This window comes from Rhinoderma darwinii, chromosome 4, assembly GCF_050947455.1.
Source record: "Rhinoderma darwinii isolate aRhiDar2 chromosome 4, aRhiDar2.hap1, whole genome shotgun sequence".
Lineage (NCBI taxonomy): Eukaryota > Metazoa > Chordata > Amphibia > Anura > Rhinodermatidae > Rhinoderma > Rhinoderma darwinii.
Window position 1 is genome coordinate 323,674,568 of NC_134690.1, and position 22,928 is coordinate 323,697,495.

Genomic DNA, 22,928 nt, shown 5'->3' on the forward strand with positions numbered 1-22,928 from the left:
TTTGGAGCTTCTTTTGAGGCTTATTTTCAGGCTTCTTTTGAGGCGTTTTTCATAGTGTTCAATGGAAAATCAGCTTCAAAAAACGCCTCAGGATGTGACATTCTACTTCTTTTCACGGACCATCTTTTTACGCTCCGTTTTTTAAAACAGCGGCGTAATAGGCTGGGTTCACACAGAGTTTTGTGCAGGAGGAAAATCTACCTCAAAATTCTGTTTGGAATTTTGAGGCAGATTTTCCTCTGCCTGCATGCCAATTTTCGCTGCGTTTTTTGCCCGCGGCCATTGAGCGCCGCGGGCATAAAACGCAGTGAAATACGCTTTCTCTGCCTCCCATTGATGTCAATGGGAGGTCAGAGGTGTAAACGCCTGAAGATAGGGCATGTCCCTTCTTTTTCCCGCGAGTCGGTTTTTCCGTTTTCTGTTGAAATCAATGGGAGGCATTTTCGGTCGTTTATGCTCGCGTTTTGCAGCGCGGTTTCCGCATCAAAAAAGTTGTTAAAAAACTCAGTTTTCACACAGAGAATTTTGACAAGTTTTTGGGCGCGGAAACCGCTCCGCAAAACTCGTCAAAAACCGGCCGAAAATGCCTCCCATTAATTTCATTGGGAGGCGGAGGTAAAACCGCCTCGCGGGAGAAAGAAGGGACATGCCCTATCTTCACGCGGTTACGCCTCTGACCTCCCATTGACATCAATGGGAGGCAGAGAAAGCGTATTTCGCGGGGATTTTTTCCCCCGTAGCACTCAATGGGAAAGAGCGAAAATCGCGGCAAACGGCATGCAGGAAGGTCAAATTCTGCCCCAAAATCCCAAACTGAATTTTGAGGCAGAATTTTCCTCCTGCAAAAAACTCAGCCTAAGGGGGGATTCACACGAGCGTGTATTCGGTCCGTGCGGGCCGCGTGGTTTTCACGCACCACGCACAGACCAATACAAGTCTATGGGGCAGTACAGACAGTCCGTGATTTTTGCGCAGTGTTTGTCAGCTGCGCAAAAAGCGCGACATGCTCAATATCTCCGCGTATTTCGTGCATCACGCACCCATTGAAGTTAATGGGTGCGTGAAAACCACGCAGGTCGCACGGAAGCACTTCCGTGCGAACCGACTGAAACAGCGCACCAGCTTGTGCTTTTCTGTTTCCAAACATCCAAATGGAGTGTCTTTGAGATGAGCGAACCCGGACAATCGAACCGAACCTCACCGGGTTCGGCCGAACTCGGCAAAAAAAATTCCGGTACGCGACGTCAGGAGATAGTCACTGTCCAGGGTGCTGAAAGAGTTAAACTGTTTCAGCACCATGGACAGTGACTACCGATCCCAATAAACATGAACCTGTAAAAAAAAAACGAAGTTCTGACTTACCGATAACTCCCGGCTTCTTCCTCCAGTCTGACCTCCCGGGATGACAATTCAGTCCAAGTGACAGCTCCAGCCAATCACAGGCCAAGCACAGGCTGCAGCGGTCACATGGACTGCCGCGTCATCCAGGGAGGTGGGGCCCGATGTCAAGAGAGGCGCGTCACCAAGGACGCGTCACCAAGGCAACGGCCGGGAAGTTCTCGGTAAGTACGAACTTTTTCTTTTTTTTTAACAGGTTTCTCGATATTGTGTTCGGCATTCACTGTCGAGGGTGCTGAAAGAGTTACTGTCGATCAGTTAGCTCTTTCAGCACCTTGAACAGTGACGGGCGTCGACTAGCCTCATCTCTATGATGTCGGCTGTGCGAAAATCACGCAGCCACGCATCATACACGGATGACACACGCAGCTGTCAAACGCCGAATTGTTTGTGCGCGCAAAAACGCAACGTTCGTCTGAATCTGCCCTAAGGCTGGGTTCACACGACTTATTTTCAGACGTAAACGAGGCGTATTATGCCTCGTTTTACGTCTGAAAATAAGGCTACAATACGTCGGCAAACATCTGCCCATTCATTTGAATGGGTTTGCCGACGTATTGTGCAGACGACCTGTAATTTACGCGTCGTCGCTTGACAGCTGTCAAACGACGACGCGTAAATGGACTGCCTCGGCAAAGAAGTGCAGGGCACTTCTTTGCCACGTAATTTGAGCTGTTTTTCATTGAACTCAATGAAGCACAGCTCAAGATTGACGAGCGTCTCAGACGCCTCGCAAAATGCGAGGAGGAGCATTTACGTGTGAAACGAGGCAGCTGTTTTCTCTTGAAAACAGTCTGTCTTTTCACACGTAAATGACAGCTAGCGTGTGCACATACCCTTAGGGTATGTGCACACACACTAATTACGTCCGTAATAGACGGACGTATTTCGGCCGCAAGTACCGGACCGAACACAGTGCAGGGAGCCGGGCTCCTAGCATCATATTTATGATGCTAGGAGTCCCTGACTTGCTGCAGGACAACTGTCCCGTACTGTAATCATGTTTTCAGTACGGGACAGTAGTTCCACGGAGAGGCAGGGACTCCTAGCGTCGTACATAAGTATGATGCTAGGAGCCCGGCTCCCTGCACTGTGTTCGGTCCGGGACTTGAGGCCGAAATACATCCGTCAACTACGGACGTAATTAGTGTGTGTGCACATACCCTAAGGCTGGGTTCACACGACCTATTTTCAGGCGTAAACGAGGCGTATTATGCCTCGTTTTACGCCTGAAATTAGGGCTACAATACGTCGGCAAACATCTGCCCATTCATTTGAATGGGTTTGCCGACGTATCGTCGTCGTTTGACAGCTGTCAAACGACGACACGTAAATTGACTGCCTCGGCAAAGAAGTGCAGGACACTTCTTTGCCACGTAATTTGAGCCGTTCTTCATTGAACTCAATGAAGAGCAGCTCAAGATATACGAGCGTCACAGACGCCTCGTATATTACGAGGAGCTGCTTTTACGGCTGAAACTACGCAGCTGTTTTCTTCTGAAAATAGGCTGTCATTTCAGCCGTAAATGACAGCTAGCGTGTGAACATACCCTAAAAAGACACCCCGTATGAACTAAATGCTGTTTTTCCCATTGATTTCAATGGGCAGATCTTTGAAGGCGTTTAGCTTCCGTTTTTTCAGCCGTTTTTCGAGGCGTTAACGCCCCGATGTACGCCTGAAATCACTGCGTGTGAACATACCCTTATAAACGTTTTCTGTCAGAATTACAGCCGCCATTACAAAGAGCGCCGAGTAGAAAACATTATCGCCATGGCAACAAGCTTTCCAATGGCAGAGAGCAGCCTACCAAGGGGCGTGGTTCTGGCCCTCCATCTCCTTCCCGTGTGGCTGCTGGCGTAGATGGTTTGTCAGAGAGACATCCGCCTTGTTCTTACAATTCCAGAGAAAACGAGCCCGCGGCTGATAGGACACGCCCATTTCATGAAGCCCGACCTCAGTCCAGTCCCCGCCCCGCTCCCGGTTGGATGGACATTGAGTGTGTAGTGTCAGTCAGTGCGGGACAAAGGAGCCGCAGTCATGTCGTCTTCTTCCTCCGAACAGTGTGAAGAGGGCGAATACGAGAGTCAACCCAAGAGACTGAAGAGCAACCAGGAGGATGGAGAGCTAGACTATACCTCGGAGGAGCATGAGGAGTCTAGTGCTACCTCAGAGAGCACTGTTCGGGGCTCAGCCAGCCATGGGGTAAGGATATATGCAGACATGTATTCTTCTTCGTGCTATTCGCTGCATACATCTACTGTGAGTCTGCTGAGGAGGCGCGTGGTGTCTGTATTATTATAATACGTATTATATGTCAGTGCAGGGTTATTCATGGACTTATGGTGCCCATTCTTTTCTTTATTCCATGGATAAGTAAATCTGCGAATCACACTGCCACATATGATGTGTGTGTGTGTGTGTGTATATATATGTGAGACACAATACGTTCACTTGCACAGCGTTGTTTGATACTGAGGCTTTCATTGAAATATATCACTTGACTCGTCCAGAATATGACGCATGCTGTGGAACTAATTCTAGTTTGTAAACTGGTGTTGGCAGTCGTTTTCCTGCAAAGTTTGTCGATGCAAAAAAAAAAAAAAAAAAGCAGCATCTCATTGCTTTGATTGCGTGATATTTGATGACTGTGATAAACCAAGTCTTTTCTTAGAATAAAATCCGTATATATCCCATACATTTTCTGGAGTGTGACGTATTGATGCATGCACTGTGAAGTATATACGGGTTTACTGTGTCTATGTGCTGACCCCCCTCTCCATCCATAGCTGGCACGTGCTGGGCACTGCTCTATGTGCATCACAAGCAATAGTTACAATGTGGCAGCATCAGCATCACCATTCTAGTAAGGGTATGTGCACACACACTAATTACGTCCGTAATTGACGGACGTATTTCGGCCGCAAGTACCGGACCGAACACAGTGCAGGGAGCCGGGCTCCTAGCATTATACTTATGTACGATGCTAGGAGTCCCTGCCTCGCTGCAGGACAACTGTCCCGTAATGAAAACATGATTACAGTACGGGACAGTTGTCCTGCAGCGAGGCAGGGACTCCTAGCATCGTACATAAGTATGATGCTAGGAGCCCGGCTCCCTGCACTGTGTTCGGTCCGGTACTTGCGGCCGAAATACGTCCGTCAATTACGGACGTAATTAGTGTGTGTGCACATAACCTAAGGGTATGTTCACACGAGGGCGTCCGTTATGGCTGAAATTACGGGGATGTTTCAGCCTGAAAACATCCCCGTAATTTCAGCCGTAACGGCATGTGCAGGCGCTTGAACGCCGCGTCCATTACGGCCGTAATTAGCGCTGCTATTCATTGGAGTCAATGAATAACGGCTCCAATTACGGCCAAAGAAGTGACAGGTCACTTCTTTGACTCGGGCGTCTATTTACGCGCCGTCATTTGACAGCGGCGCGTAAATTTACGCCTCGTGTGAACAGACAAACGTCTGCCCATTGCTTTCAATGGGCAGATGTTTGTCAGCGCTATTGAGGCGCTATTTTCAGACGTAATTCGGGGCAAAAACGCCCGAATTACGTCCGTAAATAGGCCGTGTGAACATACCCTCACAATGAATACGCTGCCTCCTATGAAATCATTCACACACTGCCAGATGCATAGAAACTGCACATGATCTCTCTTGTATGGCTGCAGGCGTGATGGACTGTACGGACTCATGAGGGACATAAGCAAGACGCGCTCTTCTTACCATGCGGGAATAACGGCCAAATGCATCGTTAGGGTATATTCACACGGAGTGTTTTCAGGCGTTTTTCGGGACGTTTACGCCTCGTTAAACGGAAGCCTAACTCCTCCAAACATCTGCCCATTGATTTTAATGGGAAATACGGCGTTCTGTTCTGACGGGGCGGTGTTTTACTCCTCGTTTTCCAAAAGCGGCACGTAAAAACACCCGCGAAAATGTCACTTCTTGGGACGTTTGGAGGCGTTTTTCATTGACTAAGGGAAAAACAGCTCCAAAAATGGCCGTAAAAATAGCGAGTGGCTTAAAAAAAGTCTGAAAATCAGGAGCTATTTTCCCTTGAAAACTGCTCCTTATTTTCAGTCGTTTTTTGCTAAGCGTGTGACATACCCTTACAGTACATGTGTCTATTGTAGCCATATCAATGACTACAACCTATTCTGTGTTTATTAGAAACACATTTCCAATATTTCTCCTCGTCGGCCCGTGCTGCGTCCAATCGTTCATGTCACTTTTTTTCTATACCTAGGAACTATGTGATAGAAAATAAACATAAATACATCTAAATATCCCCTAAACATCAAGTCCATATTCGGGTGCACTCTACAGCAATCTTATTACATATAATATGATGGGTTCTTGTATGATATTGTGCAATAAAGTTGTGTGGGTTTTCACATTTCAATGTTATATGACTTAGTCTAGTGTGTGTTTTTTGCATTTTGTGTTTTATTATATGCATGTGACATAAGTGCTCTCCAATATGAGCACTTGTTTGTTTCCATGTTGTGGCATGTTCCATCAGACTCTGTATGTACGGAGAATATCTGTATACACAGAGTCCAACGAAGGCTGAACAGCTCTGTACTAAGGGTATATCCACATTTCTGAATGGATTTGTTTTCGTAGCATGTGCATGGATTTCTGCAGGCCGTATTCAGATGAATGGGACAGTTGTAGAACTTTCTGGCACAAATCTGCCCTCTGTGAACTTACCCTGGACTGGATTCACACGGGACGAAAATGCTGCATAATTTTTGTGCGGAGAATCTGCAGCTGATTGCAGTCATGAACGTTTTCTGGGCGGAAATCAAAGCATACTTCAGATTTCATACTTTTTAATGTAGAAGGGGTAAAATCTGCAGCAAGGGTTAAACATAACACCTGCATATTTGACTGCAGAAATGCCTGATGCGGTAGTTTACTGCGGCGGCTAGATCTTGAACGGGATTCAAAAAACAAATCTATGAAAATCCTATCCTCAGTGTGGCACAGAGAAGGGGGGTTTTCAGGGTATGCTGCATTCCTTGAAAATTTTTGGTATTTCCTCCCCAATGATTTTAGTTTGAGTTTTTAGATAAAGTACTGTTATAATGGTTTGCAATGGAAACCTTTTATAAACATTTCCCAGGACTGCTGCTTTAAAGGGGTTGTCAACTACTGGACAACTGATGACCTATCCACCGGATAGGTCATCATTAAACGATTGATGGGGGTCTAGCACCTGGACCCTGCAACTATCAGCTGTTTTGGCTGCCTCTGGGCACCGGATGTCCTTGAACAGTATGCGATGTATGGAGCCGGAACCAGTTGGCTCCGTGCATTGCATCGCGGCCGTGCTGCAGAACTGCAGCTCTGCTCTTATTCACTTGAATAGGAGCAGAGCTGCAGTAGTGCAGCTTGGCCGCCATCTGCTTCCGGTATGGATGTCTGGTGCCCGGAGTCAGCCGGGGTAGCTGATCAGTGTGGGTTCCGGGTGTCGGACCCACACTGATATACTGATTACCTATCAGATGGATAGGTCATCAGTTGTCCGGTAGTGGACAACCCCTTTAACCCGTTAGTGACCGGCCCATCGTGTTTCTACGTTGGTCACTAACGGGCCTTATTCCGATGCCATAGACTTTTTACGTCGCGGCATCGGAATAAGTTTACAGAGCAGGGAGATGTCAAATCTCCCTGCTCTCAGCTGCTAGAGGCAGCTGAGGGCTGGGAGCGTCCCTGCTCTTCCGTGTGAGATCAATATTAGTATCGATCTCACACGTTTAACCCCTCAGATGCGGTGCTCAATAGCGAGCACCGCATCTGAGTGGTTTTTGAGAGAGGGAGGGAGCTCCCTCTCTCCCCCACCGACACCCGGCGATACGATCGCCGAGTGTCTGTGTCTCTGTCTCTAATGGCAGCCGGGGGTCTAATAAAGGCCCCCAGGTCTGCCTGGAGTGAATGCCTGCTAGATCATGCTGGAGGCATGACCTAGCAGATGCCTGTCCGTGTTAAACGGACAGGCAGTAATACACTGCAATACAAAAGTATTGCAGTGTATTATAAATGCGATCGCAGAATCGCATATTATAGTCCCCTAATGGGACTAGTAAAAAAGTGAAAAAAAAGTTTAATAAAGTTAATTTAAAAAAAAATGTGAAAAAAAATGAAAAACACAGCTTTTCCTCTTACAAAATGCTTTACTATTAAAAAAACAAAATAAAGTTAAAAAGTTACACATATTTGGTATCGCCGCGTCCGTAACGACCCCGACTAAAAATCTATTACATTATTTAACCCGCACGGTGAACGCTGTAAAAAATGTAATAAAAAACTATGGAAAAATTGCTGTTTTCTGTGAATACTGACTTTAAAAAAATATGATAAAACGTGATCAAAAAGTCGCATCTACTCCAAAATGGTACCAATAAAAACTACAAGTCATCCCGCAAAAAAAAAGCCCTCATACAACCGCATCGGAGAAAAAATAAAAACTTTACGGCTCTTCAAATATGGAGACACAAAAACAAATAATTTTGAAAAAAAAGTGTTTTTACTGTGTAAAAGTAGTAAAACATACAAAAACTATACAAATTTGGTATCGTTGCAATCGTAAAAACCCACTGAATAAAGTTAGTGTTGTTTATACCACACGGTAAACGGCGTAGATTTAGGACGCAAAAAAGAGTGGCGAAATTTCGGATTTTTTTCTATTTCCCCCCAAAAAAAAGTTAATAAAAGTTAAAGGGGTTTTCCAATCCTTTTTTTTTTTTTTTAAATCAATGCAATGTTCCTCTATTAATATATTAGTGCACTCTGACTATCTTTTTCCTGATAATAAATGGTTTTAGTAACACTACTCCCTATTGTTTACCTTGAGAGGTTTGTTTTGCTCAGTAAGTTCATTCCTCTTCTCTTCCTGTGTTTCTCCTCCCTGCATGCACTGCTCTAGTCCCAGCATGCAATGTGCATGCAGCAGTGCACTTGCTCCGCCTACTACACCCAGCTCTACTAACTTCTGCAATCTCAGTCTTCATTTTGGTGCTCTCATTCTATTACTGATAGCACAAGCTGAAATCACTGGATATCTGCGTTTTTAACCTCTTAACGCCGAAGGGCGGATATATCAGTCCTCTGCAGCTGCAGGAGGAGGAGGGATATATCCGTCCTGTGATGGCGCGGGTACTGCCAGTGTACCCACACGATCAGCGGAAGGAGCACGGCTGTTATACACAGCCTGGCTCCTGCTGCAACTGCCGGAATCGAAGCGCGCTCCGATTCCGGCAGTTTAACCCATTAAATGCCGCTGTCAATACATCTAATGTGTTTGACAGAGGGAGGGAGCTCCCTCTGTTTTATACTGACAGGCAATAATGCTTTGGTATACGAAGTATACCAAAGCATTATATATGCGATCGGCACATCGCATAGTGAAGTCCCCGGGTGGGACTAAAAAAAAAATGTCAATCCGTTAAATAAAGTTGGTGAAAAAACAAAAAAAAAAATTACAGTGAAAATCAAATAAAACTACTTTTTTTGCCCAAAAAGTGTTTTTTTTAAAGTAAAAGTGTCAAAACAAATCACACATACACATATATGGTATCCCCGCGATCGTAACCACTTGAACAATAAAATTAACACATTAATTAAACCGCTGGATGAACGGCGTCCAAAAAAACAACGGCAAAATTCGCTCTTTTCTCCCATTCCCACCATAAAAAATTAAATAAAAATTAATCTAAGTCCTATGTACCCCAAATTAGTACTAATGAAAACTACACATTGTCCCGCAAAAATCAAGCCCACATACGGCCACATAGACGGAAAAATAAAACCGTTACGGCTCTTGGAATGCGGCGATGCAAAAACAAGTAATTTTTTTCTAAAAGGGTTTTTATTGTGCAAACGTAGAAAAAACATATAAAACCTTTACATATTTGGTATCCCCGTAACCGTGCCGAGCCATAGAATAAAGTTAACATGTTATTTACACTGCATAGTAAACGGCGTAAATTTATAACGTGAAAATCAATGCTGGAATAGCTGCTTATTTTCAATTCTCTCCTAAAATAAAGTTAATAAAAGTTAATCAATATATTATAAGCATCTAAAAATGGTACAATTACAAAATACAACTCGACCCGCAAAAAACAAGCCCTTATACGGCTATGTCGACGGAATAAAAAAAAAGTTACGACTCTTGGAATGCGACCGTGAAAAAACAAAAAATAATCCTTGGTCATTAACGTGCAAAATGGCCCGGTCATTAAGGGGTTAAACGGTTTGAAGAGGTCTTGTGGTACCAAAACAGTGGAAACCCCCAAAAGGTGCCTCCATTTTGGAAACTAGACCCCTTGAGGAATTCATTGTAGTTTTCTTGGGGTGCACGCGGCTTTTTGATCAGTTTTTATTCTATTTTTAAGTGGCGCGGTGACTAAAAAAACAGCAATTCTACTATTGTTTTTTTATTCTATTATTTTTTTTGTTACAGCGTTCACCGTGCGCTATAAATGACATATTCACTTTATTCTGCGGGGCGATACGATTAGAGCTCATTTACACGAGCGTGTTATACATCCGTGCAACGCGCGTCGCAGGGACCTATGTTAGTCTATGGGGCCGTGCAGCCAGGTGGGCGTGATTTTCACGCAGCGTATGTCCGCTGCGTGAAACGCACGACGTCCTATATTTGTGCGCTGTTCGCACATCACGCACCCATTGAAGTCAATGGGTGTGTGAAAACCACGCATGTCGCACGGAAGCAATTCCGTGGGACGCGCGTGATTCAAGCAACAGCACTGTAAAGGATGAATGAAAACAGAAAAGCACCACGTGCTTTTCTGTTTACAAACATCCAAACGGAGTGTCATAATGATGGCGGCTGCGCGAAAACCAGGCAGCCGCGCATCATAAAGGGCTGACACACGGAGCTGTTAATTGCCTTTTGCGCACGCAAAACGCCGCGCTTTTTGCTTGCACAAAATGCACACGCTCGTGTAAACTCGGCCTTACGGTGACACCAGATGTTTATAGTTCTTTTATGTCTTATGGCGTTTGCACAATAAAATACGTTTTGTAAACAATCATTCACTTTTTGTGTTACCTTATTCTAAGAGCCAGAACTTTATTATTTTTCCATCAATAAAGCCGTGCGAGGACTTATTTTTTGCGTAACGAACTGTAGTTTCGATCAGGACCATTTTTCGGTACATGCGACTTTTTGATCTATTTTTAATAAATTTTTTGGGAGGTGAAGTGACCAAACAATTGTGATTGTGGTACGGTTTATTATTATTTTCTTTTACGGCGTTCACCGTGCGGGATAAATAACGAAATAATTTTGTAGTTCAGGCCGTTACGGACGCGGCGATACCAATTATTTTTTATTTTATTTATTTATATATTTTTATTAATAAAAAAGGACTGATAAGGGGAAAAAAAGGGGATTTTTTTTAACTTTTATTTTCTTATTTTTACACATCTTTTTTTTTTTACTTTATTACTTTGTCCCACTAGGGGACTTGAGGGCAGGAGGCCCTGATCGCTATTCTAATACACTGCACTACATGCGTAGTGCAGTGTATTAGAACTGTCAGCTATTCACTGACAGCAAGCATAGTGGGTCCTGACTTTGTCAGGACCCATTAGGCTTCCGTCGATGGCATAGCCGGACGCCATTGTTTGGTGTCCGGTTGCCATAGTAACCATCGCCGGCCGCTATCGTGTAGCAGGCCGGCGATGGTAACTTAACCCCTAAAAAGCCGCGATCTCTATTGAACGCGGCTTTTAAGTGGTTAGACAGCGGGGACACAGCGATCGGTCCCCGCTGTAGGAGCTGCGGCAGCTGCTGTACGAGACAGCAGCTGTCACAGCTCCTGCACCTGTCGGGAAGACGGCCGAAACGGCCGTTATTCTCGCAACTTCGTGTTCCGTCGGTAATTTATAAGGGGTTATAATTTCACAGAGCATGCGCGGTGGAGTGTGTTAACCACGCATGCTCTGAGATAAAGAAGCACGTGGTACGGTTACGTCATTTGTGACGTAACCGTACAGTGTGAAAGCCGGAAACCGGAAGCAAGGCAGAAGACTAAATGGACGGGTCTGCACAGGAAGTGCAGATTTTGCTTCACTAAGGGGGCGGTGACGGAGGAGGATATACGACGCTACAGCCATCTGATGAAACGTAAGTACATTGTAAAGTTATATCATTTTCATTGTTTTATTTAAATAAATGTAATTTTTTAGTTCCGGAATACCCCTTTAATCAATAAATAATATGTACCTAAAAATGGTGCTATTAAAAAATACAACTTGTCCCGCAAAAAACAAGACCTTATACAGCTATGTCAACGCAAAAATAAAAAGGTTATAGCTCTTGGAATGCGATGATTGAAAAACGTAAAAAATAGCTTGGTCATTAAGGTCCAAAATAGGCTGGTCATTAAGGGGTTAAGGTAAAGCAATGCTGATGAACACCATATAAAGCCATGGCAAAACTGAGTGTATTAACCCACTGGGGGTGTGCTGAGGCATTACTAACTGTCCATGTTAATATGACTCTATAAGGCATTACGGATTGACTAATGCTGTGGGTGAGGGCTTTTCTGTGTATTTATTCACCCCTGGTCCATGTACCCTTGCCAATTCTCCAGGGACAATCCAAGCAGGATGCTATAGCCGCTTAGGAATAGTGTCACATCAGATTAAAAAACTGTCAGTCAGTAGTATTTACAAAAACATGCCCAGCATTGGATTATCTGTGTTTGTAGTGGGTACTAGGCTTGTTATCTCATAGATCTCATTGTTTCCATAATATTAATTTCAATATTTCAGCTGTTCACCGTTTTATTTATATTTTTAGCCAGTGTTAATTATTTATATTTCACATCCCTGTGTTAATTGTAAAGACAAGGCCAATCTGAGTTTTTTTTTTTTTTTTTCATTTTTTTTTCCTCCCCGCTTTCCAAAAGCCATAACTTTTCTATTTTTTTTCGTCGACATAGCCATATGTGGCCTTGTTTTTTTGCGGGACAAGTTGTAGTTTTTCATGGCACCACTTATTGTACCGCATAATGTACTGGCAATCTGAAAAAAAAATATTCGTGGGGTGAAATGGGCAAAGAACAATGATTAAGTCTCTGATTAATTTCTTTAGGGATATGAAAGGTAAATAGGTAGCGATATCAACTGTATTTAATTCAAATACAATCTGCCTGTCTGGTAAACAATGCAGAGTGTAATACTTTTTCCTTTTCTAGTGCTGTCAGCACTTACATTGTCACTCTTAAGCCTGTGAGTTGGTGGTGATCCGAGTTACTATAACAGGACGAGCCTATTTTTATTATTAATTGAGCCAGATACTAGTATCTATAGACTATAATGTTTTTGTTTTTTTTTGCTTTTTAACAATGGATGTATTGTAATGTTTTTTACAAATTTTAATTATTTTTGTGATTTTTATGTTTATATATATATATATATATATATATATATATATATATATATATATATATATATATATATAGTACTATTGTAGTCCGGACTTGGGCTCTCTAACCATCGGGGATGTGTTACCCCGTTGGTATAATAGTTTATCCTCGTCCGTGCAGTCATATCCTGAATTGTATTGCCGGGCTACGAGGTTAAACTTCTATTTGATCACAGTGATCCTTGAGGATGCTGTGATATTTATTGAGCTGGCTGTGCTGTAGATCGATGTATACCAGCATGTGATTGCTGGTTCAGTTGCCAGCTAATGAGCCCTTATAAGGGCTAGTGACTCGTACCAGTCACTCACAGAGCGTGCCCTACGCGTTTCATTGCTAACACCAGTAACTGCCGCAAATCATCAGGGGCCTTTGGATTATAATATTATTAATTATTTATTTAGCGTACAATGCATGAAAGGACATGCTGTCATGTCCATGATCGGTACAGTTTGCTAGCCGCAGTCGGCGGCAGAACGCTCCACGCTATAAAGTGGAGTGTCCACCTCTCCTTGTGAAGTACAGCCTATCGTGAGGCACGGCGTGTTCAGCCGCTCCTATCCCCCCCCCCCTCTGTAGGGGGCTCGTCCGTTTTGGCCAATCAAGGCAGTCTTGAGACCGGCTACCCCAGAATGAAAATGTGGGGATGATTGGCCTGGCGGATAGCGCTGTCACCAGCGCTAGGGTCCCTCCCATTTCCTCTACGTCAGGGCCATGGGAGGGGCCTTCGGGGACTGCTCTGCCTTACTGTATCGGACACGTCGTGCTGTCACTGGAGGTATGTTATGTACATACCGGACGGGGTGCAATTAAAGGTGAAATTAATCAGATTGATTTTGTGTGAGCAGGTTTGTGTTGAGTTTAGAGACAAGGCCAATGCATTTGGAATTGAATTCTCGACATATGTAGAGGCAGATGAGCAAAACGGAATTGATGATAAAGTTAAATTAGCCTGCAGACTAATCGAGAGGGAGGACTATTTGGTAAATAGGCCATATGTAATAATGAAGAATGCAGATATATAGAAGATGCAGTGCGTACGATTCCCTAGCTTTTATATATAGATCTGTAGCCATACTGCATAATGATTGTAATAGATAGATAGATAGATCTATCTATTTAACTCCGATCTATGGGGACAATAAGGGGATTAGGAGCATACGTTTCTGGATGTCTATTTTCAATGTTCACAATCCTCATTTGTCAATTTCATGACTAGCTAGATGTTATATAGGTCTAGATTATATCATTGGTAGGTGTATACTGACATATTTATATAAAGCTGCTAAAAGACATATAGTCATTAATCCCTTGAGGGCTCAAAGAGTGTAACCTATAAATCCATCTACACTCTTTCTGAAGTAGAAATTTATCCAAACTACCTCTTCGGTTAGATGGTCTAATGACCTCTACTATCTGAAATGAGATCTCCATCTCCCTATTATGTACCTCTCTCATATGTCTCGCTAAACAGGTGTCATCTTTACGTCGAATATTTCCTATGTAATCCAGGACTCTTCTTCGGAATTCCCGAATAGTTTTTCCCACATAGTTTAGAGGGCAAGTGCATGTGGCCATGTAGACCACCCCTTTGGACTTGCAATTACCGAATTCCCTGTTGGTGAAGACTGGTCCGGTAGATGCACTTCGGATACTGTTGCTTTTCACAATTATACTGACTGGCTCTACATGTACCACATTGGAAAGTCCCTAACGGATGGTCGGGTAACCAATCCATTAGTGGGGAGACCTCGGAGAAATGACTATGCACCAAACGATCTTGGAGGTTTCTACCTCGTCTAAAAGTAATTAGTGGATAAGGTGCCACTGACCGATTTGAGGTCACTATCTGCTGTTAAAATACCACAAAATTTATTAAAGATTCTTCTAATATCTCGATGTCTATCGTCATAAGTACCCACCACCCTAACTTTGTTTTTATTATTTTCTTCCACAGTGGTGGCCTGCGGGATTAATAAATTTGTTCTGTTGTATGACAACGCATGTTGATATGCTTGCCTAAGAGTTTTGTCCGGGTATCCCCTCATTTGGAATCTCTGCCGGAGATGTCTTGATTTCCTCATGAAATCTCTTAGGCCCGAGCAATTTCTCCTCAACCTGAGGTACTGTCCCTTAGGAATTCCTTTTTTCAAGGGGGTAGGGTGATGGCTATCCCATTCTAGAAGACTATTGGTTGCAGTGGTCTTACGATAGTGTGGTGGTAATGTTGCCTGTTTGTTTTATTGATGGTGAAGTCTAGAAAGTTAATGGATGTTTCTTGTATCTCTGATGTAAAAAACAATCCTAGTCCATTTATATTTAAGATGTCAACAAATCGGTTAAAGTTCTCAGCTGTATCATTCCAGATAATGAAAATATCAATGTACCTCGCCCACAATAAAATGGGCGAGGTATATGATGCAAGGTTACCTGAGAACACTACTTGGTCCTCCCACCAACCTAAATAAAGGTTGGCGTAACTGGGGGCACAGGGACTGCCCATCGCAGTTCTTTTCAATTGATGAAACAGTTTACCCCCAAACAGAAAGATGTTTTTGGTCAGAATGAAGTCAAGCATATTGAGGATAAGCTCGTTATGGTCCTTGTATTGGGTACCCCGAGTTTCGAGGAAGCATCGTACTGCCTCACATCCCTGCTCATGGGGGATGGAGCTGTACAGAGCCTCAACATCTAGGCTTGCTAGCATTGCTCCTGAGGGGATTTCCAAACCCTCTAGTCTTTTGAGAATGTCTGTTGTATCTCTTAGGGTATGTTCACACGGCCAAATTTCAGACGTAAACGAGGCGTATTATGCCTCGTTTTACGTCTGAAAATAGGGCTACAATACGTCGGCAAACATCTGCCCATTCATTTGAATGGGTTTGCCGACGTACTGTGCAGACGACCTGTTATTTACGGGTCGTCGTTTGACAGCTGTCAAACGACGACGCGTAAAAATACAGCCTCGTCAAAAGAAGTGCAGGGCACTTCTTTTGGACGTTTTTGGAGCTGTTTTCTCATAGACTCCAATGAAAACAGCTCCAAAAACGGACGTAGAAAACGGCGTGAAAACGCCGCGAAAAATGCGAGTTGGTAAAAAAACGTCTGAAAAGCAGGGTCTGTTTTCCCTTGAAAACAGCTCTGGATTTTCAGACGTTTTTGTTGACTACGTGTGAACATACCCTTATGTAGGAGGGTAAGGCATGGACAAAGTCCCGTAGGACCCTGTCTACATAAATGCTTGTATTTTGTAGGAGGCTACTAATGCCAGATACAATTGGTCGACCTTTAAGGGGGTTCGTACCTTTGTGTATCTTTGGTACACTGTAGAAAGTCGGGATATGCGGATTGTTAGGACACAAAGTCAAATTCCTGTTGACTAATCAAATTATCTCTCATGGCCTTTTGTAGCATGTGGAGAAGTTCCTCGGCGTGATTATCAATTGGTTTGTTAAAAATCCCCAAAAAACAAAACATTATAGTCTATAGATACTAGTATCTGGATCAATTAATAATAAAAATAGGCTCGTCCTGTTATAGTAACTCGGATCACCACCAACTCACAGGCTTAAGAGTGACAATGTAAGTGCTGAAAGCACTAGAAAAGGAAAAAGTATTACACTCTGCATTGTTTACCAGACAGGCAGATTGTATTTGAATTAAATACAGTTGATATCGCTACCTATTTACCGTTCATATCACTAAAGAAATGAATCTGTGACTAAATCAATTATTCCTGGGAAAATTAATAAGAAACAAATAAACAGTGAATTCTAAAGAACAATGATTACACCATTTTTTTTAGGGGATTTGTTTTTGCTGCGTCCATCAGGCGGTAAAAACATATTCACCTTATTCTACAGGTTGATATGATTACGGAAATGCCAAATTTATGTTTTATGTTTTACCATTTAAAAAAAAATAAAACTATTTGCTAAAAAAATAAATGTTTTGTGTCGCCGTATTCTGATTCCACTCGTTGCAGTGAGGTGTCCGCTGTATAACACAGCCGTCGTCCGCTGTGTATAGAGCAAGCTCAGCCCGTGAGCCCGCTCCATACTTCCCCTTATTGGCTGCCGCGTATCAGTACGTGACATGTCGTTAAGAGGTTAAAGGTGTTTTTTTTTTTTTTTTTTTGCCCCCGTGAATAACCTTTAACAAGCTTTCTTTCTTGACTATTTCCAGTGGGCTTGTACACATGCTCGGTTTCTGCTTCATACCTCTTTTTAGCAGCTGACCCTATTAGAAGCGTGCGAGGATCCCCGTTTCAATGGGGGCCCCAGCAGTTGGACCATCCACAGAGCTAACCTTTATTACATATCCTTTGAATAGGTAATAAATTGTATTGAGGAGAAAACCCCCCTTCCCATCTGTCCCGCGTAAATTAATGGGCTCTTGGCACGGTTCATGGACCATTAGCCCATTAATTTCTGTGCTACCTGCATGATGGCACTGTGCGCGCCTGCAGTGTGACGGCCCGATCCTGTCCTGAGCCAGGGAACATAAGTGATCAGTTTGCTGCACCTTAAACTGATGATCAAAGCGATCATATTGAGTACTGTGTGCGAACACAGTGGCAAGGGAACCCAGTGACGACAATGACATCAAAGGCATTCGCTCTGCAGCGGGGGACTCGGTAGCATGCAGAGAAGACAGATCGCATTTCTTTATACAGACCACTGATAACCATCATCTAATGGACTTTACCATTTGATCACTTTTATCAGTGATCTGTATAAGGGGGCTGCAGGGAACACATAGATCATGTGTTAACTGCAAACTTGAGCCTGAATAATTTAAAATAAATTAAAAAAAAAATGAAATATTGTAATAGAGAAAAATCAAAACAGAATGAGTAGTTATAAAACAATAGAAAAAGTAAAATAACCCCCCCCCAAAAATTTTTTTTTGAATAAATCTTGAATGTTTTGTTTCTTATAAGGAAAGAAGCTAATTTGTTATAAGCTGTTACTGAAGCAGGACCAGAGAATATAAGATAGATTTTGTTGCTCATTCTAATGCCTTTAAAAAAAAATAAAATAATATATATATATATATATATATATATATATATATAATGGAGCTGAGACAACAGAGCAATCTAAAGCTGGCCATACACTGGAAACTTGGATCGCTACCGTTACAGCAGCAGCCTGACTGTCATGAGATGGCCAAGCACCCGCTCTAGCCTTCACAGGACATCGGTGCAGGATTTAGACTAGGCTGTCGTGAAAAGGTGGCGGCTTAGCCAAAGACCTGTTAATGACCGACGTGAAAAGGCGTATTGGCGATAACTAATGGGTTAATGCCAAATGGCAGAACTGCATCCCATCAATAGAAACCCAGACGAGGTCACAGATCGAGACCATTTTCCTACAGCTGTATTTAGGTCAGCATTTTATATCCGTATTGGTAAGCCAGAACCAGGAGTGGAAAAAAAAAGTATAATGTAAAGATTTGTACCTCCTTTTGTGTTTTAGAACCACTCCTGGTTTTGGCTTCCAAATATTGATGCATAATACAGATTAAAATCGATTGTTCAACGTGAAGTTATCCTCCAAAACATTACCCATCACAGACCAACCATGAATGGCGTGTTAAGAAAACGGTTGTCTGAAATTACTAATGTGTTGTCAGCTGTATACTGTGTACGTCTTTCTTCATGCTTGTTCTGAAGTGGCACTGACAATGGTGACTAAATGGATTAGAAAACGCATTCAAATGACAGAAGATGAGGCATTTTTGACCTTATGCAGGCCAATCGGGCAAACAACCGTTCATTTGAATGCTCGTTCCCAATCATTGCCCTGTGTAAACAGGGCAGCGATCAGCCAATGAAAAAGGTAACGCTCCTTTATCGGCTGATCTGCTTATTTATGCAGCCAGTAAGATGTTTGCTAGTCGGCAGCACATGTGTGAATGGAGATGTGCTGCCAACATGATGGAAATGTATGGTGAAGAACGATCATCTTAATGATCGCTCGTCCCCATGCATAACTGATCAGGAGCAAATGAGCACCGATGAACGAGCTGTCTTTGATCAGCACTCGTTCTCACAGCCCATTTCGGGCTGCGTAAAAGGACCTTCAGGTTACGTGCGCACCTTACGTATTTTACTGTGGAAAATACGCAACAAAACCGCTGCAACGCGCAGGAAACTCGCAGGTAAAAAATGCACCAGATCTCGTGTCTTTCGATGCATTTTTTTGGTGCGGTTTTCACCTTTTTTGATGCTTGAATCAGCGCATTTTCTTGCTGCGGGTTATGGTTCCATTTTTCCTGTGCACTAGTCAGATAAAATTCGCAAGCGGAATCACGATAAATTGACATGCTGCGGATTTTTAAATGCATGCAAACATGCGCAGCAAAACCGCACACAATACGCATCATGTGCATTTACACCTTAGGCTACATGCACACATTGCGTATTTTGCTGCCGAAAATACGCAGCAACAAATTTGCAGGTAAAAACTGCACCTGAAGGTGCGGCTTTTACATTTTACTGTGTAAACCGCGGCATTTCATGCTGTGGGTTTTGTTGCGTGTTTCTCCAGAACTACGGAGATGGAATTGCGAGATAAATTGACATGCTACGGTTCCGTAAATACGCACCGCGGGTCAATTTATGTGCGGAAAAATACTGCAGCGTGGACATGAGATTTCCTTGAATCTCATTGCCTATGCTGGTCCTGTTTTTCCCGAACGCAAATACGCACGTTAAAACCGCACATTATACACGCGGTAAAACCGCACATAATACGCATTGTGTGCATTGGTCCTTAATGTTTCTGTGGTAGTGTCAGTTAATCAAACATGCAGTATTAAAATGCGTATACTGCTTTCTTCTGAAAGAATGAGGGCCTAGAACACCATCTCTTTATTTATTGAAAGCAAAATAAAGTGGAGGATCTGCTGATCTCTTATCTTGAAGTTCTACAGAAACTAGCAGATCAATTGCTCCAGATTATAGAAAGAATGTTATACTGTTTTATGTAATAAGAACTTATTAACATGTAAATGGTTCCCTTCTTATTCTGCATATGATTCCACCACTCCCTTTCCATTCACAGCGTTTAGACTCCTACATCTCACATTTTCCAAGAAAAGCATGTGAAGCAAGTGATGCACATTCTTTCAGGTCATGAACAGCACAATTATTTGCTCTGTAGTTCTGAGAGCTCGTCAAAATCTATTTAGTAGTATCTCCATAGTGGATGTACCAAAGTGGGAAAGCAGCAGTTCTGTGATTGATAGGAGTTGTATATGTATAGTGGTGAGCATGTAAAATGCAATTGTCAGTAAAGGAAAAAATGTCACAAAAAATCCTTTCACTACCAAAGAATGTTTGGCTGTATTCACACATGCAGTTTTTGTTTTAGCCATACACAAGTGGATCCAGAAAGAGTAGAAGTATCACTCTCCTTAATACTTATCCTTACGTTTTTATCCACTCCTTGCTTTGGCAAAAAAAATGGAAAAAAATATATATTAACAGTGTTCAAGGGGTTTTCCCATTAGAGACATTTATGACATGTCCATAGGATATTATCCAAAAAACAAAATATTCGAAGCAGCACATATCCCGATATTAGGAGCAGTCTTGAGAAAGCCCCTCCACTTGTCACAGGGCGAAACATTGCCATTTTTTTTACTGGATGTTTGACCAATAAAAGAACATATTGATTAAAATTTTGGAAACGTGTGCTGTTGTTCAACCACGGTTTTTCTGAGGATATCCATAGGTTATGTCATAAATGTAAGATAGACGTGGGCCCCACCCCTGGTACCCATACCCAGCTTTAGAACAGGGCCCCCTAAACCCAGCTCTAGCTTTTTGTGCTCATGCTGCCTCCCGGCCACTTACTGATTACATGTTCGGGGGTTACACGGTTTCTGTAACTCCCATAGAACTGAATAGTAGTTACAGGAACAGGGTAGCTCGCATGCTACACTGCTTCCGTAACTGCCATTCACTACGGAAACAGCGGCCGGGCTTCAGCGTGAGCACAAAAAGATAGAATGGGGTTTAGAGGGTACTGTTCTAGAGATAGATGCGGGTCCCACCTCTGGGACCTGAACCTATCTGACATTTAGGGTGTGTGCACACGATAACTAGCTTACGTCTGAAATTACAGACTGTTTTCAGGAGAAAACAGCTCCGTCGTTTCAGACGTAAATGCTCCTCCTCGCATTTTGCGAGGCGTCATTGACGCCCGTAATCTTGAGCTGTTCATTGAATTCAATGAAAAACGTCTCAAATTACGTCGCAAAGAAGTGTCCTGCACTTCTTTGACGAGGCAGTCATTTTACGCGTCGTCGTTTGACAGCTGTCAAACGACGACGCGTAAATGATAGGTCATCGACACAGTATGTCGGCAAACCCATTCAAATGATTGGGCAGATGTTTGCCGACGTATTGTAGCCGTATTTTCTGACATAAAACTAGGCATAATACGCCTCGTTTACGTCTCAAAATAGGTCGTGTGAACTCAGCCTAATGCTATATCCTGTGGATATGTCATAAATGTCCCTCATGGGAAAATCCCTTTAAGCTTTGGCTTTAGAGCTCGTAACAAAGCGAATTTAACGTCTGTAAATATATGGGTATGTTCAGCTGTTAGGGATTTGTTGCAGATTTACATCAAAATCTTTGGCGGTAAAACACTGCTACATGTGTCGTTACCCTCAGCTCCTCTTCTGTCAAGATGTTAAAAGTACTATTCAGACTTGTCTTAGTTGCATCAGTTTTTGGGAAAGTTGGGTGACCACTGATATGGCTGCCATTACAAGTCTCTCAAGGTTTGTGAACTACCTTTACCAGACTAGAATGGAAAATCTTCCTAGTTATGAAGTTCTCCCCTGAGTCAACACTTCTTCGTAACTAAGCAAATTTTCCATTCTGCAACCTTCATACGCTGTGTGATAACCGTTTTGGGGACTGTAACCATAGCCATATTGGTTGTCTCTCCTTTTCAAGAAACAGATATAACCAAAAGGAGAACGTAAATATTTAATTTTAGGAAAATGTCATTTTTAATTAGTACATGATTTGACAGTGACATAGGGATATTTCAGATTATAAAATGTATGTATGTGAATATAATAAAAGCAGTTTTGCATCTCCTCAATGTCATGACTTCAGAAAGAAAACCAAACTTTATTTTTCTAACTCTAAAACCTGCACTTGAGTTTACCGGAAGACAGGAAGGTAGGTGGTATTCTTGTGAGATATAGACCTGATCGTACACATAGTATGTCACATCCTTAGTAGTTTCATTTAAAGTATTGATCCACTTTTACTGGGTAGTAGGTGATATTTTCTTACTGAAATTTCCAAATACGTTAGCAGGGTTTCCAATTGTTCATAAATTCCTGGACAGTCTGTAAATAAAAGGACTAACAACTTGTACAGATTATTGGGATTATCATTTTATAGGTCACCGTAAATATTGCTCATGTGGTCTTATTGGTAATTTAAGCGATAGACATAATTACATATAATCTTTGATACATTATTCATTAAATTTAAATGGCCTTTCCTAGGCCATCGCAAAGCAAAACTATATTCAGGTTAGACTATTTTACAAGTGTATTGGGAAATTGCCCATAAGTAATGTCATAATGTTTGAATAGTTGTAGCTTTAGGCCGTGTTGTCACATGACCGTTGGAGCGATACAAAGCTGAACCACTACTGCACCAGAAGACATTTTTTTTGCTGTTTCAATTCCCTTTCTCCTAACTAATGTAATAGTCGCTTTGCTGCTGATAACTACAGTGTGATTTGATTTAAAAAAAGCTTTATTACTTTAAGGCTGGGTTCACACGAGCACATTAACGTCCGTAATGGACGGACGTATTTCGGCCGGAAGTCCCGGACCGAACTCAGTGCAGGGAGCCAGGCTCCTAGCATCATAGTTATTTACGATGCTAGGAGTCCCTGCCTCTCCGTGGAACTACTGTCCCGTACTGAAAACATGATTACTGTACGGGACAGTTGTCCTGCAGAGAGGCAGGGACTCCTAGCATCGTACATCAGTATGATGCTAGGA

General features: G+C 42.7%; 1 protein-coding gene across 2 annotated transcripts in view; it reads left to right on the top strand.

Annotated features, from left to right (window-relative positions):
• The first annotated feature begins 3,204 nt into the window (after positions 1-3,204).
• HNRNPLL (heterogeneous nuclear ribonucleoprotein L like) overlaps positions 3,205-22,928 on the top strand; it is a 162,758-nt gene continuing 143,034 nt past the window's right edge. For both annotated transcript variants that reach the window (XM_075862799.1, XM_075862800.1), the window contains exon 1: positions 3,205-3,601. In XM_075862799.1, coding sequence (XP_075718914.1) covers positions 3,437-3,601 — 165 coding nt within the window. In that variant the 5' untranslated portion in view covers positions 3,205-3,436. The remainder of the gene's footprint in view (positions 3,602-22,928) is intronic.